Consider the following 18,441-nt stretch of genomic DNA (forward strand, 5'->3'; position numbering starts at 1 on the left):
CTAGCGGGTATACGCTTTCGGAGCGGGTATTTGGGACACTGTTTCCTCCAGGGCTTCGTAAAACTGATCTTTGGCCTCTGTGCTGGATGTGAGGGTCGGGGCGTAAACAGACAGGAAGTTGACAAACCCTGTAGTTGTCTTCATGCGGAGGACTAGGATTCTTTCGCCGCCTTCAGTCGGCGTTTCTGTGGTGGCGAGCAGCGAGTTCCTCACAGCAAAACCTACTCCATGCTGCCTCGGCTCGTCCAGGGACAAGCCTTGCCAAAATAAGGTGTAGTCTGATTCTCTAAGAGAGCCACTGTCGGCCAGCCGAGTCTCCTGGAGACAGGCAACGTCGATGTTAAGCCGTGTCAGTTCCTTGTTGATGATGGCGGTCTTGCGGGAGTCGTCTATCTGTTGAAAATCAGCAGAGATACCAGGGCACATAGTGCGAACATTCCAGCTTGCGATACGAAGAGCTGGAGTCTTGTTAATGTTTTCTTTTTGTGACTGCCTGGTGCAAAGTTGTGACTCGCTTGTCGGGGAGGTCCCCTAAGCCCTACGCACCCAGTAGAGCAGGCGAGCCATGGCGGGGCCGCACCTTATTGGCTGGGGGCTGCCCAGCTTGAGGCGGGCGGTAGCTACCCAATGAAGCTACGAGGGCTTCTCCCACCGTCGGATGAGGCCCCTGGCGCTCCAACCTACGCCAATCGGTCAGAAGCTTAAAACCGGTGAACTGCCTCATCCCGTGTCGCGCCGGAATCTTGCAAAACCGCTGGAGTGACCTCTCTAGTTTGCGCTGAAGGCCTGGGCAGGTTAATATGGAGACGCTGGGTTGCCCACACCTCAGTGTCCCCCTCTCGGTTCCGCTGGCTGAGTCCAAGGGAAAGGATGAACCTTTACAATCTGGGGCCAGTTTCACTGCAGGAGCTGCCGGAAGGTAGTGCTGTGCATCTGCCTTTCGCCTTAGGGGCTCCACTCCGGATTTAACCTCAAGGTTTACTCCTGAAGCCTTTCCTGCTATCAGGTATAGCCTCAATGCAGCGGAGGTTTGAAATCAGGGTTTTCTCTCCCCTAGATGGGTTGCCTTCACCGCGGCTAAAGAGCCCCATCTACCCTGAGCAACTGGTTATGAGGCGCCAGTGACTCGCCTTCGCCCCTTCTCCTGTCAGTAGTGCCAGTTTCGCCGCGTGGAGGCCAGGAGTTGGACTATGACTGTCAGAGGCTATTTGAGACGCACGCCGTGGGAAGCACTTCGAGAGGCTGTGGGAGCCCACCCCCACAGCCCACTTCCCGGCTGTGACAGCCTTCGAAACCATCTATTAATATAATATCTATTAATTAGATAATTTGGTTAGGCAGGGGACGTTAAAGAACCCACTCACGAGATTACTGTGATGTGGTCTGACCTGTTTACTGGGAATTGGGGGGAGGGGGCATCTTCAAATAAGTTTCCTTCGATTGTTTGTAAACTGCTGATGCAGTCTGGTCAAAGTCCCCCGAACAGTGTTGTGATGCGCATTTGATCATATCGACATGTTAATTTGCGCAGTATAAATATTAAATTATTATTATTATTAAAGAGAATACTCCTTATAAATCGATATGCAAATTATGTTCCTTGTGTGGTTCTTAAAGAGAGCTTGGGCTGTCTGTGGTTCGATTGACCACAACAGTCAAAGTTGTCGAAGACAAGAGAAGTGAGAAAAGTGAAACCGCCATAAGTAGAAGGATATCAGAGAACTGATATTCTGAACAAGACTGAAAAGGACGAGTGTAGAGTCCTTTGTGCCTTTCGCTAGGCTTGGCACCCTCTACAGCTAGTTTTCCCCCAATCTCGCCCTAACAGAAACTTGATGGTGTTCAACTTGGTGTTGTGCGATTTATTTTCTTGTTTACAGCATTTTTTGCGACCCAAAGTTTATAGAGTGGCGATCAGCTTACTTGTGTCATCAAAAATTTGTTTTCTGTCTAGATTTTGCGCCGTGCTAGTGTTACGAAACCGGGAAATGAAAGATTCATCAACTCTCCCGAGCTTGAGGAAAATTCTCTCCGCGATTCAGTTCCGCTGCCAAATGCGGAAAAGTCATTATGCTAAATAACAATTGTGAGCTATCACGCACTCACCTAGTTATTTTAGAAAGAGAAAATCGTAGATTTTTAGAGTCACTCACTACCAGAAAACAAAATACAAGCTGAGAATAGCGACATATGACACATAGGAAGTCATTTCTTGACGCACATGTGCAACCTATTCATTGGTTACAGCGTGTCAGAGAATCTGAAACGTTCTTACCGAAGATGTGACTGGACCAAAAATAATTACAGCTTTTGAGCAACGAAAAATATGAATTCTAACATTGTAAAAAAAAGTTTTTTGCCTTAATACGAAGGCAGCCCATCACGCTGTATTGCAAGACGGTGAATGATGAATTTACAACACATATTTATCCTAAAGACCCATTAGACGTTGCTATGCTTCAAAACACACTCAAAACCAAAATGGGCTTTTCAGGGTTACTGATACGAGCTGATACGTCGAATTTTTATAGACATAAAAGGTAGCATCCTTATGGAGAGAAAAACATCGCTATAACGGTATCAATAAGAGTGAAAATGGTATCTGAATAACTCACAGATTTCAACAATAAACAATGCATCACAAGCTATTCGAAAGTGGAGGCACAGAAAATGAAATTCAGGAGCTGATACGGAAAATTCCCTATTTGGAATTGTAGTAATCTCATGACAGAGATCACCGCTACCATTTTAGTTAGGAGTTCAATATTTAAAGCAGTTTTACAGGCTGGTGTATTCACTGTTCAAAGAAAGAAGAAAAGGAGATCGTCGGACGAGCAGACATTAAGTTGAGCCCGTTTCAAGCTGTCAGGACAAGAGAGAGATTCCCAAGAGACAACTACGTGAACCGTCAGCATAATGCAGCCTGTTCATCCGACTCACGAAAACACGCGTTGGGAGGTTGAAACGAATGGTAATGGTTTGGAGCACAGAATGAGGACGAAGAATACTGGACCGTCCCCAAATTCTTTCTCTAGGGGGGAAACGAATGACACAAAGCCTCACCCGTCCCAAACTCATCCCAGCCGCGACGAAGATGGATATCCTGTAAATGGTAAAGATATCCCATACCGCGCCTAATGATGCCCTAGTAACTGGAGTGCCTAAAGACTTTTATTACTGACTTTATTGTGGAGTCAGCGTGTATAGCCGTTTATCTCATTATTTCAAGTTGCTTTCTGCGACGTCTAAAATCTCCTTTACATAGAGGGAACTACTAATATAGGAATATGTAAGAGTTGGCAAGGATGGTTCAGAACAGACAAATATGAACACGAAAAACCTGAGCTTAATTTTTTCAAATCACTCAAACCGCAACGTATATCCGTTAATTTTTTGCGCAGTATTTCTATACATATTTTATATTTTTTTGTCGCGATGTTGTTATTTGTAATCGTAAATATATTTTTATTAAAATGTTATTTATGTTGAAATGAGAATTAGTTAAAGAAGGAGGGGCCATTTCCGTGGACTCTAAGGATCGACCTTACTTTCAAAAGGAAGCCAAATGCGAGGATTTTCTTGTGCGAGTGGGTTTTGTTTATTTGTTTATTTATTTATTTATATACTATAATTCACAAAGGTTTCCCATCACCGGGAATTTGCATATCAAAAACAAAAACTACAAGAAAAAAGCGGCGCTATAACGTTACAAGAAGATATAAGTAAATACATGAATAAAAATAATAATGATAATAAATATACAAAATCAGTGGAGAGAACTAAGATAATTCGTTATAGTAGATTTAAAATCTTCCATAGATGGCTGGTCTAATAAAAAAGAAGGTAGTGTGTTCCATACTTTTATAAGTTATACTTATATGTATTACTGTTACTGCCAATATTAATGAATTTACTGCTATGGTAGGAGCGTGTAACAAGTGTGGAGCGCGCTATGTACTCCGGGATATTGACCGCAATTTTTTCCTTCGCCATCTTGTACATGATAGTAAGTCTCGTAATTTTGCGTCTCAGTTCTAATGAGTGCCAGTTCAGATCGTTTGAGGAGGTTTGTAACTGTACCGGGTTCGCGCACATAGCAGGAAAAAGAAATCGATCTTATCAACAGTTTCGCAATTGGCCTAATTCTAAACTAGAGGCTTTCTGAATCTCAGTAATGGCCTCTTACATAACGTTTCGGTTTCTCAATAGCTCCAGCTGTTATCAACTGTAAATTAGCAAGGGGAGAAAAATGTCTTGCCGTTGGCCGGATCAAAGCGTGATCTCCGTGAAAATCACTGTTTTTTTTACTGTTATACTTTTTTTTTTAATTTTTTTCCTTAGCTAGAAAAGAGGATCATATGCCTATGTAAATCCGTTTTGAACATGTTCAGCCATACATCTTGTTGTATTCTCCACATACACAAGGAATCATTTCGTTATCTTACCCTGACACGCAAAGTCTTCTGTAATGAAATATAACGATTATCGAACAGATTCGGGAAATCCACGAAGGAAAGGTTTAATATATTTTTTTGAGAAAGTCTATGCCACACAACTGTAACAATTGAGGCTCTTCCTCTGTTTCATCCTTTCTTTTCCTCTGGATGTCTTTAGAGTGATAAACTCGAACGAAAACACGAGTCCATATCATATCACAGAGCTCAAGCGAAGTCAAGAGAGGTGAAGTGAGAGACCAAACCACTCGTCAGTGAGAACATATACTGTTCGTGTCGCTTCTTTCCGTTTTCTGTGCAATTTTCAGGGTTTGGGAGCCATCTTGGAATCACAAAACGTCAGCTTTGAAACTCTTTACGGTGGTCAATTTACTTTATCAACTCAGTTAATGGTACCACAATTGTCATCAGTATGTTTGTCCTGTTCTGTAGTGTAATGCCGTGACATATTTTTTCCCACGCCTAATATGATAAAATGGAGTAATGATGGAATTTACTCATTAATTAATAGGCACAGAGGTGCATGAATCCACTAAAGACCGCCCAGAAAGAATTTGTATGCTTTGCAGACCTACATCTTTGTCAGCGGCTGCGATTTTTGAATAAACAAGATCTGCTACCATGACAACAGCTACCTCACAATTGACTAATGGCGGAGAGTTCTTGCATTTTTTGGTTGTTTTGATAAGAAGTGTTAATCACCTTAGTACGTAACAGGAACTCCGGACAGAAATCGTTTTCGTTGAAGCTCATTTCCTCGACATGGTGGAAAAATCTAAACCTCCAGCAGCTGCAGCGAAACAAGAAACTCTCCCCAAACGAACAGGTGGGAGCATGCTTCATTACTATTTTATGGCGGAGGCTGTGTTCGTATTATCCCTCTGATAAATGTTTTATTATTTTTATTATGTTCCCGACGCTTCTAATATGTTGTGTGTGGGACTTCTTATTGGGCTTAACGTTTCTCTTTAACGCACCCTGCTTTTTTCTAGCAACCGCATCAAACTTCAAACAATTAGTGAATCAACGGCAGATAAGGAAACAGTGCGTTATTCAAAAATTTTAGTTTTCGGATATTATTGTTTACTTGTAAAACGAGAATGGCGTCTTTTTTTTCATTTTAGCTTTAAATTATATACAAATCCACTGTAATGAATAAAACAAAAGCACTGATCTTTTTCGATAGAGTAGAGGGATCTTCAAAGTGAGAATTATTCTGTATATAAAAGCAGGTTTTAAATTGGTGGCAGTGACTAACTTTTCCATAACTTGCGCGGAAGTCATCATAAGAGTCAAGACTTTATTCGTTTGAACCTTTCTTTCAAAATTGGAAGAGCATGCAATTATTGAAGTGGTTCATTCAAGTGGCGTTAAAAATTCATGTAAATTGCTCCCTCATTGAAAACGAAAACCTGAGGTTAATCTTTATATATAGATAGATAGATTTTGATCTAGATACACAATTGATCTTATTTTAAGGACGGTTAATCGCTTTGAACCAATTTTTTTGACATAGGTATATTGAAGAAGTCAAGCTCATCTCTGGAACCAGTTCCTGAATTTGCAGAATCTTCAATTCAAAGAGCAGATTCTAATTTAGATACTGTTGAAAGTGAGGTGAGGATTTTGAAACTTTGTGTGATCCGAAGTGAATTTAAATGTCAAGTTATCAAAGCGACAGTGGTTTATTTATCAGCACAATGGTCAAAATGTTGTGGACTTGCAAGGCACAGCCGAGTGAGTCTGCAGCAAATTTTGACCACTGACGGTCTGCCATACAATTCCTGTACATTTTCACCGGATATTTTTACACTTAATCATCTAATTTATAGCGAACATCAACACCACATGAAGAACAACAGAAATTCAAAGCACTTTGTGAGGGGGTGCAAAACTGCCTGGCATTATTCCAGACTTCCCTTTCAGAGGTCAGTGGTCTCAATAAAATTTGGTAAAAATTGATACATGTGGTTTAAAAATAGTGGTGTGGCAGTAATGTGCAGCAATTAAGCTGTGCTGCTTTTATCACTGATCATTTATGGTGTTAAGTTAATATTTGCCCAGAAGATACGCATTTATGATATTGCACAAAATGTCCTTTTCCAACTTTTGTTTACTTCATTTATCTAAAATTTTAATGCTATCATCCATTTTGTGTTTTTGGATTGCCAAGTGGCAACTTTGAAAAAGTTGAACTTTTTAAGCTTTAGTTTAGTCAGTGTAATCGATATATTATGTAAATTGATACCTGTAATATTCAACAATGATCTGTGTATGAACAATTAATTAAACAATGAGGTAATTTTGGTTTTATCGATTGAATTGTTAAATAAATGTAATAAACTGGCCATTGCAAGGAGTTTCAAAGCTGAGCTTTTAAGCGTTAGCCTTTTGTGAGCTTTGAGACTCTTTACAGTGGCGAAGTTACACTATCAACTTGGCCGATTAAACCAAATTACCACCCACTGATGCGGCACCACAGTTCCTTTGGAAACTTACCCCCTTTATTAACCTATTGACGTCCAGTGCGCCCGTATGCACCCATGTGGACTCACACCCTTTCTATGCCTTGTGACGTCATCACTTTTAACCCTGGAGCACAACTTTGAGCATGTACTTGAACCGGTTGAAAATATCTTACAAACAATACCAGAATGAGCACAATTGAGTGAAGGAGATTGGAGAAATAGCCAAAATACCATGTAACTTTGACCTGAAAATCTGCACGAAAATCTTGTTCCATTACCCACCTACCTTTCTGAGGCTGTGGTTTGAAAATAATGAGTAGTTTCCTAAAAAATCTCTACACCAAAATGAAGCCTACTAAATTTCAAGCAAGTGAGGAGAAACTTCAGGCAAGGAGAGGGGAAAAAAAGGGCAGGAGAAAGGGAGAAAAGTAAAAGTCGTAAGTGGGGCCTCACTTTTCAACTCAAAAACTATCTCGAAATTTTGCTTTCTGCGCGTGCCTGAGATTTTCAGGCCGCCATTTTGCATTTGGATCGAAAGGCTGTCGAGTGTACAAGCTGTCAATGGGTTTTTGGTAAGTTTGAGCTTTTAAAACCCCAACAGTGACCCGAAATCTGCTCGACTAGCTTCAGAACACAGCTTTTCACAAAAGCTGCGGCCATGCATTAATGGGTTAAAGAATTATAGATGCTTTGGTCACCTTCTAACAATGCTCTTTGATTGTTTCTCTTTATCAGTTACTAGCAATAAAAGATGAGCTGTTAAAGGTAATGAGGATGAAGACTTGACAATAATTCCATCAGACACCATGTAATAACTAAATTAGGATAATTACCAAAACAGTGGATAGGATTGAAGGCACGCATTATGATTGGCTGCTTAAACTCAGAACATCCTTTACTGTTGACCTCTGAGCATCTTGCACTGGAATCATTGCAGGAGTAAATTAGTTAAAATTATCTTTTTGTGCCCTATTATTTCACTGGTACAGAAAATTATACTAATTAAAAACAATTATTCACCTCTGAGTGACTAGCAGTGGATATACCATATTAGCCACCTCTGCTTTGGTAAAAGTTTTTTTTATACTCATTTTTATTGGTTACTATGATCTAATGGAGAACAGATGGATAGATGAATTTAACACTAAAAATTTCTGATCTACCACTGAACAGATCTGAACAGATGCAAGGCAACATGGAATCTATCTGTTGATTAAATGACTAAAAATCCTTTAGGCCATATGTTTACAAGTGGTACTAACCTAGTGTGGATTCCTCTTAAGAGTTCTTAAGGATTTTTTTTTTATGATTTTCAGCATGCATTGCCACCCAGTTTGCTCTTGAAGGTGGCACTGGTCACTGGGAAATTGTTCAGAAGGTATAGTACTGTAACTTTTACAGTAACATACTCAGTCTGGTATTTTAAGCTTGTAAGCAGATTTAACTGATACAAACAGGTTTTAAATTCTCAGAAAGGTATCACGATGAATCAACCATTAAGCTCACAAGAATAAAAGAAATGATCAAAAATTTAAAACACTCTTGATTTTCAACTAGATTCTCCTTGTAGGAAATGTGTAACCAACAGTATAGATAATATGAAATTGCTGACGTTAGAATGTACATTGTACATGGAGAGGTTAAAAGCATAGTTGATATTTTCTTTTTAAGACTTTCACTGAATTAAGGGAAGAGAGGACCCAAAGGTTTTTTTTAAGACTTTCATCATAGGAAAGAGAGGAATTATGGCTGATGCTCAAATTCTTTTCATTAGCTCATCTGATCTTAGTGTACCAATCACTGAGTTGGTGAGAATGGTCAAGTTGTTCTCCACACCTTGGGAAACTAAGAGTGCTGCATTAAAGAAGTTGCATGAGGATTATGAAAAGTTAGTACTTTGATCATAACTAAATGTGATCATTTATTAAGCAGTTGAATTGTGTAAAGCTGTCTCTAAACCTCATGCTATGTATGATAGAATAAAAAAATCTCAGGCTGTGAGACTTGTTCACAGTCAATTGGTGTGGGTATGACACAAAAAAAATATGTCGCATATGGTGTTATGTGACCTGATCAATTCACTGCATGAGACTGTAGCTGAGAACTATGAAGAGCTGCCTCCATGTGAAGTGGAAAATGAATGTTAGTCTTGAAATTGAAATGTTATGATTTGTGTTTCAATAAAATTTTGATAAGAAATGTGGGGAGAGTCATTTCTAATCATATCAGGGAGAAAGCCCAAAGATTTTAAGAGTTGAAGTGTGACATTAAAGTGAAAAATATCTTTTGGGGAGTGCTTTAGAGACAGAAAGGGAAACATCAGCTGCAATAATTTAAAATACAAAATGTGCAATACTTGGTTGGTAATCTTACCTTGTCAGTCAGGTTGGCATTGCAGGTCATGACTCTTAAGCTGATATCATGCAGTTTTAGGAAATATTTATTAGGTCATCAAGGGAAGGGTGCATTAAACTAGGAATTTTTAAAGGGTTAAGACTGGGACTTCACTCTGACTGGTTATGTTTTTTCTTGATTTACAGCAAGCAAAGGCAGTTAAATGTGGCTCTACAAAAGCTGGTGCTGGTTGGAATTCAGGTAAGTATAAAGCTTTCTGTAGCCATTATGATAGTGATTTGTCAAATACAGCGTAGGTGCTTTAATAAGAAAATTTTAAGCTCTGCTCTAGAAAACTGTTTTGGATTTGAATTTAACTGCAACTTGAAAAGTTGTATGAATCTTAAAATTCTTCCCCTAGAATTCCAAAATTTATATTCAGAATAATTGAATAGTTGCAATTCTGGTACACTTAATTTTAATTTTTATTATTGTCTTAATAATTACTTTCTATTTGAATCCTTCTTGTGGATGTAGAGTGAAAGGCTAGCCCAAGAAAGGAAAGTACTTAACTGGGAGAAACTCTTCTCTAAGATGATGGTGAGTACTTTAACCAGTGCTTGTCAGAGCAGTTTCCAAAAGACTGTTCAACACCTAATGTATGTATTGTAATTGTATTTAAACATGAAGGCGCACTTTAAAAGGAGCCTTAGGTCCCTCTGGACCATTTGTCAACCAATCGTCGTGTGATGTCAAACTCTTAGAGTCAAGTCAGCTTGAGCTACAGCTACTCCAAAGCAGTGAACAGCGGGCGCGTTCCTCAAAACTGTTTTATGTCTTCATCACAATACAAGAAGTTTTGAGATTCGTATTTCCTTTCTCCAATGGCAACTGTCTTTATTTGTGGTGGTAAATTTGAGATCGAAGTAGGTGGTTCGCATGTTACCTCATGCCACCATGCTGGTGGAAGTAAACAATAGATATCTCGTTAGCTCTTTTTGTTCATCTACCAGCATTTAAACTGCATCTACACCCAAAAAATTTTTTTCGCTTAACAAAGTAAGCTTATTTTTTTGAGTATTTCTGCGCAAAAATTTTTTTATTTGCTCAAATCTTCAATTTTCTATGCCCAGTCAAAATACGGAAAATCGGCCGCCATCTTGCCCCACGACCGAGTTTAAAGAGGAATGGCTCTAGTGGGTAATGTGACGTCAAATCGAGAACACGAAAGTCTGCTTTACACACATTTTCACTTGTTTGGGAAGGTTGTAGTCGATAATTGTCCGAAAATATGCCGACTAAGTGTGTTGTAGAAGGATGTAGCAACGTGCGAAATTTGCAAGAGGGTATCGCGCTCCATACAATCTTCATACAACACACCTAGTCGGCATATTTCGGACGATATCGACGACAATCTTCCCAAACAAGTGAAAATGTGTGAGATGCAGAGTTTCGTGTTCTCGATTTGACGTCACATTACCCGCTAGAGCCATTCTTCTTTAAACTCGGTCGTGGGGCAAGATGGCGGCCGATTTTCCGTATTTTGACTGGGCATAGAAAATTGAAGATTTGAGCAAATAAAAAATTTTTGCGCAGAAATACTCAAAAAAATAAGCTTACTTCGTTAAGCGAAAAAAATTTTTTGGGTGTAGGTGCACTTTAAATTTGACCCACACACATCAACGGTGAGTGACAAATGAGCCTAGGTCTTCCCAGGGAAGACTTCCTTATATAGTGCGCCTTCGTGTTTAACCGCCTCCCAGTTAGCTCAATTGGTTAGAGTGCCTGACTGTGTTGTGCAGAAGGTCGAGGGTTTGAGCCCCGGCTGGATCAATGCTCATGGTCTTAAAATAAGTGAGGAGAATTTGCTACCTTTCTAAAATCAAGAAATGGATAGATATTCTAGTCTTCTCGGATAAGGACGAATAAACTGTAGGCCCCGTCTCCTGCAGGGTTAGGGGTAGGAGACGTTAATTTCCCACGCACGAGATTACTGCGTGGTGGATGTCCTCCCCTGGGTGGGATGGGTGGGAATTGGCCCTGAAAAGCCCCTATGGGGAGTGGTCAATTAACCTATGTATGTATGTATTTACGAATATTTATACAGGGTAGCCCAGTTCAGCGACTAGCTTGTTTAAATGGGGCCCTGTGAAACCCACCCATCCCACCCCAGGGGAGGACATTCACCACACAGTAATCTTGTGTGTGGGAAATTAACGTCTCCTACCCCTAACCCTGCAGGAGACGGGGCCTACGGTTTATTCGCCCTTATCCAAGAAGACTAGAATATCTATCCATTTCTTGATATTATTGACCACTTTCATAAATGGCTGCCGGATTAATATTCTTTTGTTTAAATTTAAATTAGCCTTTCTGGCCTCGCTTGAGATAATGTATTCTTGTGAATTTTGTGCTGGAGAACAAGGCCAGAAAGGCTAATTTAAATTTAAACAAAAGAATATTAATCTGGCAGCCATTTATGAAAGTGGTCTATAGAAAGGTAGCAAATTCTCCTCAGTTATTTTAAGACCATGAGCATTGGTCCGGCCGGGGCTCGAACCCTCGATCTCCCGCACAACACAACCCGGCGCTCTAACCAAGTGAGCCAACCAAACCCATTGCTGGCATTTTTCGTTGCACCTATGGGGCTCACAAAAATGCTACTCAACTCTCAAACAATTATCCATGCGTAATTTACAATGTATATGTTTAAACGATGTTACGAGGTTTATCTGTGTTTGCACTTTTCCCAATTATAGTAAATCAAGATGCTACCAAAAAATGTGCATGTGCACTTTATTTTAGTATGAAACACAGCCCTCTGACATGACCTTTGATTAAAATCTACATTAGCTCGCTAGTAAATATACAGAAGCACATATCTTCTGAAGTTGTGTTTGCATTATATTTTCCTTTTATTCAGACCTCAAAAGCGCACGGGTATCGTTGGAAGTTTCTCATTGAGTCTTTCAAAGAAAAAGTGAAAACAGGGTATGGTGGATTTGTATACTTGGTGACGAGGAGAGAGGGTGTTGCATGCTTAGTTGTGAGTGATTCTTGAAGCACCATGCACATATAAGTGCACCAAAATCTCCACTTGGAGTTTCATTTTTTTAGTAGGTACCCATTTGCCAGATAGTCTTTCCATTGTACTGAGATCCAAAGTAATCCAAATAGTGGGTAAAAAAAAAAAAAAACAACTGGCAAAGAGACAGCTGATAACAGGGATATAGCTTTTGATCTTAATTACGGTTAATTGATGTCTGTTTGCTTTATGCAGGGAAGTTTATGCAGCTGGTATAAGCACAGATGAAGAAGCTGGTAAGATGCTCTTTGCAAAACGATTACGCATTGTAACTTTGGGGGCTTAACGCTCTAAACCCTAGCATCAGTATGCAGGGTTCTAGTGTAGTTACAATTGGTAACACTTGCGTAAGTTCCTGAATAAGCTACCCTGACATATTAAAGTATGAAAGATACCTGACAGCACTCATGTATTTATTTGTTTAAACAGAACGCGAAAAAAAGAAGAACGAGCGTGAGTTGGAATTCTTAAGACGGAGAGGGATGAACAAAGACACTGCTGCTAAAAGAATCATGAGAGAGTCTTTGGAAGGAACAAGCAGTGATAAAATGGTGAGTGCTATATATGCTTAGAAGCTAACGCTTTAACGCCAGTTTAGAAGCAAAAAAACACCTTGAGATTAAATTATCTATGAAGATTGATTGAGATGTATCCTGTCCTCATCGAGCGCATTTCGACAGAGCGTCGTAAAAACCAAAACAAAGTAATCAGAATGTCCAATTAGAAGAGAGGAAAATGCCTTGAAGAGCCAATAAGAAAGCAAAGTAAAATCAACCAAACTGCCTAAAGCGCGGGAAAATGCGGGCGACCAAATTGTGATTGGTTTTAGTTTCACATTTGATTGATTGAGAAGTGGCGGGAGTTTTCTTAACCTATCACAGAGCGAAGTAAAGTAGAACTAAAGCATGTGATGAGAGAAAAGAAAAATATTCAGGTTAGAGGCTGTTATTCTGTTGTCACTCAAACATTTTGTGAACTAGAGAACACGAAAATGTTTTTCAGCCGGACTGAGATTTACTAATCAACTCTCGTTTCTTTTTGTAGCCTCCTTCAGTTTCTGGCAAAGACAATGATGTCATTTCAGACGACGAGAATCTCAGCGATCCGGAACTGAAAACCATTTCACCTACCAGTTCGAGCCCTGAAAGACGAGCTAACCGCTCAAGTGTTACAAGAATCACCATTACTCCTGACACATCTGCTGCTGATCCGTAAGTGAACAAAACCTTTACGTCCACATTAATAGGAAAATGACACAAACTTTACATCAGGATATTTATTTTCTTCTTCCTGTTTCAGGAAACCAGCATCAGTGCAAACCAAGATTGGTTAGTTTTGTATTAATTATTGTGGAACAATATTTAATCGAGTATCGAGTTGCTGTTGTAAGGATAAGAAGAATTTGCGTAACAATCAAGAGCTGATTGCTTTTGTGATCATTTTCGTTATCCTCGTGACCTAAATATTTGACTTTGCTGTGATACTGTGAAGAAAACTTCGATGCTACAAGTTGTCACTGTTAGTGGCGAATGAGTCAATGATTGAAGCTCTTTCTTAGTGTCTATGCCTGATAACGCGCGATATGACAGATTAACAAACTTTCTCTAACCGAAAGTAAATGTCCAGAGAACAATACGCATTCTGGGCGATGCTGGGATATTTGCGCGTAAAATCCGATGGTGTACATTTTTCATGTAATGAGTAAACTCGGAGACAAACTCTAAGCGTTATTTTGCAGAGTCCAAGAAGGCTCGGCCGCGTATAAAGTTCTTTGGAGCATCTGATAATGAGGATTCTGAGGAAGACGAAGTAAAGCAGTCCGCGGTGAAGTTTACTGAGACGCCCTCAAAATCTAAACCAAAAGCTATGTTTGCAGACGCCCGACCATCTAAGGTTTGCTCCGCCGTGGTTGCAATCCATTGATATTGTGCTATTTTATAGAAATGGCAGTCTTTCACCCTCTACTAATTGTAGCTTGCTAAAATAGAAAGTGAGGCTAGACCATTTTAAGTTTCCAATGTTCTGCTGCGCAATTTACCGCTGAGTAGCGTGGGAAATGAAAAGTTTAGTTATGTTTCAGTGAAGTTAAATAGCTGCAGACTCTGGCACACCGTCTCAAGATGGTTGGTGACAACATCTCGAATCTTTCATCCATTTTAATTTTCACACTCCGTATTGTGATCACATTGGCCTTGTAAGAGAAAGGGCAAAACAGTAAGATGAAAATTGGCTATGAGAGAGGATGGTTTACGAGCTTAACACTATCGACAAGGGACGAACACGAAACGTTTTAAGCCAACAGCGTTTTGGAATGCACGAACCCTGGTATAGCGCCTTTAACTTCTAGTTATCTTGTTTCAAGTAGCTCCTAAGCTGTTTTAAGAGTGCGTTAAATGGAGTACCTAATGATCTGTTTTGAAAGGCCATTTTCGATATATTAAAATTCAAACTTGGCTCCGTGGCTTGGAGGAATAAAACAAAGTAAATCACACCGAGGTTGAGGGATGAATACCTAATTTCTTTCATTTTAACTCCCCCCGCCCCACTTCCCTAGCCTCGGAGCCATGTTAGAATTTTAATATATCGAAAATGACCTATTGTTTTTTAGCATGCCGATGTAAGGTTTTTCCAGTCAGACGAGGAGGAGGATGAAGACGAAGAGGAAGATATCCTGGAAGATCAAACAAAAGCCCCAGTGCCAGTTCCTCCAGTGATTACAGAGGACAAAGGATGTTGGACGCATGAACCTGAGTTCGATAAGTAAGTTTATCTTTCGGCAATTTTCATGTATATTTTTATCTTTTACATTCCCACTTTAACTATTTTTGCTCGTGCCTGATTCGTCTAAACACGTCACCTAACCCAGATTATTTGGGGAACGTCTAGTGATATTTCCAAATTCTGAAATCTCACTTTCAATTGCGTATAATTCTTTATCTTATAATAATTATTCATTATAACATTTAGCTGTAATATCTCACGTTTCTGTCCCTTTAGCTATTTACATTTGAGAATATACAGACCAGATTGTGAGAAAGGTAAGCTTTAGATCTCTTTCACTTGCCTTTGTTGTACGGGTCTTAGTCTTTAAGGTTGTGATTTCAAGTGACAATTTTGGTTCGCTGGCAACTTGAAGTGGGTCTTTGTCGGCTAACCTACATGTATGACATGTTCTTTCCAACAGATGCAGTTTAGCCTATACTTAGTGTGCTCGCAAGCGGTTACCCAACTACTTTTTGGAAAAAAAAAATTGGCAAAAATATATGTAACATCTACGGAAACGTAGAAGTACTAACTTGCACACAGCAACGTGCATCTCTTATGTGAAAACTCTGTGACACGTCCACGCGATATCGAATATGCTGCTTGCAAACGAGCTTTTCCATGTGAATGTGTCTGCATGTGTGCACGCTAATCGTGTGCGTCACGCCTGTACAGTTGTCTTAAAACCCTGTGCCCTCGGCCACCGCCCAAATATCGACCCCACTGTGTTGAGATTTACCACAACGAAATACCTTTATACCTGATTTTACGTTTCATTTTGGGATTTTCTTGTTTTTTCTTGGAAAGCTGAGACTTCATTCTGTAGTGTTGCATTCAGCGGGCAGCTTCTCAAGACCGAAATATTTGAGAAGGAAGAAACTTCCCAAGAAATCCCTGCAGAACCGGCAGCCCAGCCGCCTACAACGAAAGCAGATTCAAAGAAAGTGTCACCAATAACTAAGACTGACAAAGCAAAGACGGGCGGGAAAACTAGTGCTACCGTCGTCAGTGGCAAAAAGAGCGGGAAAACCAGCGTTTCACGTGGTGCGAACAGTCGGGCCTCGTCTCCTCCTGCTTCACGGCCCGCATCAGCAGAGAAGGAGAAAAAGCTAAGGTACTAGGATGATTCTGACTTAACGTACTTCTAAATTTCTGTTCTCGGTATGTAGGCGTTACGAACTGTTTTTGTTTTTATTAACACAGCGAGTTTAAGGAAGTGATGTTTAAACTCCCTAACAATGATGGTTGTGTTGTTGGGGAACCCGCCAAAGACATCACTCTCGAGCCTCTTCGATTTGCCGTACATCCTGGGAAGGATCGTCCAATGATTGCCATGGCAACTATTACTTATGGAGATTTGAAGATCCTGGTTAGTGAAGAAAATGTTGAAAATCTTTGTTCATTTAGACGATATGTGCTTTTGTTTTACAGTTTTTTTTTTTTTTTTTTTTTTTTTTTTTTTGGGGGGGGGGGGGGTATTCCTCCAAGTACAGCATTACTTAAGATCTGAGTAAAATCAAGATCTTATCAGGGCTCGACACTAACTTTTCAACTTACTAGCCAAGTGGCTGGTGACAACTTAGATGTTACAACAATTTCAGTTTGTTTGCTAGCTAAACTGGCTTGTGGAAATCGAAAACCACCAGCAAAGACTGAATTTCTACTAGTCTGTGGCTAGTTGGCTACCGTTAGTGTCGAGTCCTGCTGATTTTATTTTACACAATTATCGACTTTGGATCGAAAGAAACTTTTTTCGTATCCGAATCTGAAGGACTTAGGCTAAACGCAACAGACCATAAACAATGGTCCAACATTTATCTGTTAAAAACGTCCTCGCTGAAGGTGTACTCTAATTTAACCTGTTTATAGGAGCAGTTCCAGGGTCGTTGGTCGCACACAGACAGCAGTGCCGAACCACAGCAGTTGACTTTGACCTCTGTAGTACCGGACCGTGGTATGCCGTTGAACACTCCGTGTGGACAAATATCTTTGTTTTGTTACTTGGTAAGAATGACTAAGAGTTAGTTCCGTAATTTTTGAAGTAGTTGTACAGTTTTTCTTTTCACTTTGTCTTATCACGAGTTAGTATTTCGCTGCAAACCAGCAACGTACCAATAGCCTCTCCCACACACGCACGCAAACAAAGCAATAGTAACAATAATAATAGAAATTAAAACAGTTCTTCGTCTATTTTCTTGTTGTTAAGAGTTAGCTTGATGAGTTTTTTCTTTTGGTCATATTTTACTTCGGGAAGAAAAATCATGTTTATTTTCGAGCAGACGAGAAGATAATTGGAGTCATATTGTACTCAACCGAGAACCTATATAAGTTACGTCATCGTTTACCTTTGATTTAGTAAAAGGCTTGTAGATTCTGCGCTGAAAAAGAAGATCGAAGAATTTTCCTAGGGATATCGTTCGATAGAAAAATTAATTATCTGACGAGGAGATTCTGCGTTAAATTGCACGCGAAAACCAGATATCACACGAATCGCTTCGCGATATCTGTTTTCAAGTGCAATTTAATGGGGAGTTCACGAGTCAGGTGATGGATTTTCCCGAATCGCGAGAAAAGAGCAATAATGTTGTTTGTTTTTATCCTGAGCGCAAAACAAGAGATGCGAAGCAATATCACTTAGCCTCGTTTTCAACTCACAACTCCACGCTAAATACCTCGCATCGTTTACGTTTACGTTTCGCATCGTTAACCAATCAGAATGTGAAATTCTATTCAATTATACGATTTAATGACTACTTAATGTTACAAGAACACAGAGTACATGTGTGTTTAAAATTTGTACCAAGCGTAAATTTCGACTGTATTTGTTGAGCTTTAGATGACATTACTTAACCTTTCGACACCTACTGGTTTTGTCTCTGTCATTATATAGTCTCAAGTTGAACGGTTGAAAAATCTTGGAAAGTCAACAGAAACAATACCTTTCGATGAGTAAGTATCAATGGCTTGTGTTTTCATTGTAAACTTGGCGGGAGAGAAAAAAAGAGAACGAACTAAATGGCTCTAACAGGACGAAAAACGATGTAACCTTAAAGAAAGCTAACTCGAAGGAAATAACTTCTGTATTTTTGAAATACAGTAACCTTACCATAGTTGGACAATTTTGAGTAGTTTGGCAAGATCAAGATTTTTTGAAGAGTTAGTCTGTTTAAAAGATCCGCCAACTGGAAGTTTTGATTTAAGAGGATCTATGAGAACGCTGAACCGACATACTTATTTGTATAAAGGCTGATAGTTTCTAAAGAAACTGTTTGGCGCTGCGTCGGTGGGGGTAACGAAATAATTTGAATATATCAACAAAGTTGAAATGGTAAATTGG

General features: G+C 39.7%; 2 protein-coding genes across 2 annotated transcripts in view; one reads left to right on the forward strand and one right to left on the reverse strand.

Moving 5' to 3' along the window:
• Positions 1 to 426, reverse strand: LOC111337687 (uncharacterized). The gene has a single exon (XM_022944036.2). It carries the CDS (start codon positions 424 to 426, stop codon positions 1 to 3), a length of 426 nt encoding a protein of 141 aa, XP_022799771.2.
• A 4,655-nt stretch (positions 427 to 5,081) lies between these two features.
• The window catches only part of LOC111323577 (uncharacterized), a 27,015-nt gene continuing 13,655 nt past the window's right edge, over positions 5,082 to 18,441 (forward strand). Inside the window, exons 1-20 of the mRNA XM_022926963.2 lie at positions 5,082 to 5,280; positions 5,971 to 6,071; positions 6,287 to 6,382; positions 7,658 to 7,687; positions 8,239 to 8,300; positions 8,697 to 8,810; positions 9,463 to 9,517; positions 9,794 to 9,856; positions 12,180 to 12,247; positions 12,537 to 12,577; positions 12,771 to 12,892; positions 13,386 to 13,552; positions 13,641 to 13,669; positions 14,080 to 14,234; positions 14,950 to 15,101; positions 15,339 to 15,379; positions 15,912 to 16,218; positions 16,308 to 16,473; positions 16,974 to 17,108; positions 17,995 to 18,053. Of these exons, the coding sequence (XP_022782698.2) occupies positions 5,217 to 5,280; positions 5,971 to 6,071; positions 6,287 to 6,382; positions 7,658 to 7,687; positions 8,239 to 8,300; positions 8,697 to 8,810; positions 9,463 to 9,517; positions 9,794 to 9,856; positions 12,180 to 12,247; positions 12,537 to 12,577; positions 12,771 to 12,892; positions 13,386 to 13,552; positions 13,641 to 13,669; positions 14,080 to 14,234; positions 14,950 to 15,101; positions 15,339 to 15,379; positions 15,912 to 16,218; positions 16,308 to 16,473; positions 16,974 to 17,108; positions 17,995 to 18,053 (2,027 nt within the window). The 5' untranslated portion in view covers positions 5,082 to 5,216. The remainder of the gene's footprint in view (positions 5,281 to 5,970; positions 6,072 to 6,286; positions 6,383 to 7,657; positions 7,688 to 8,238; positions 8,301 to 8,696; positions 8,811 to 9,462; positions 9,518 to 9,793; positions 9,857 to 12,179; positions 12,248 to 12,536; positions 12,578 to 12,770; positions 12,893 to 13,385; positions 13,553 to 13,640; positions 13,670 to 14,079; positions 14,235 to 14,949; positions 15,102 to 15,338; positions 15,380 to 15,911; positions 16,219 to 16,307; positions 16,474 to 16,973; positions 17,109 to 17,994; positions 18,054 to 18,441) is intronic.

This window comes from Stylophora pistillata, chromosome 12 (genome assembly GCF_964205215.1).
Source record: "Stylophora pistillata chromosome 12, jaStyPist1.2, whole genome shotgun sequence".
NCBI lineage: Eukaryota > Metazoa > Cnidaria > Anthozoa > Scleractinia > Pocilloporidae > Stylophora > Stylophora pistillata.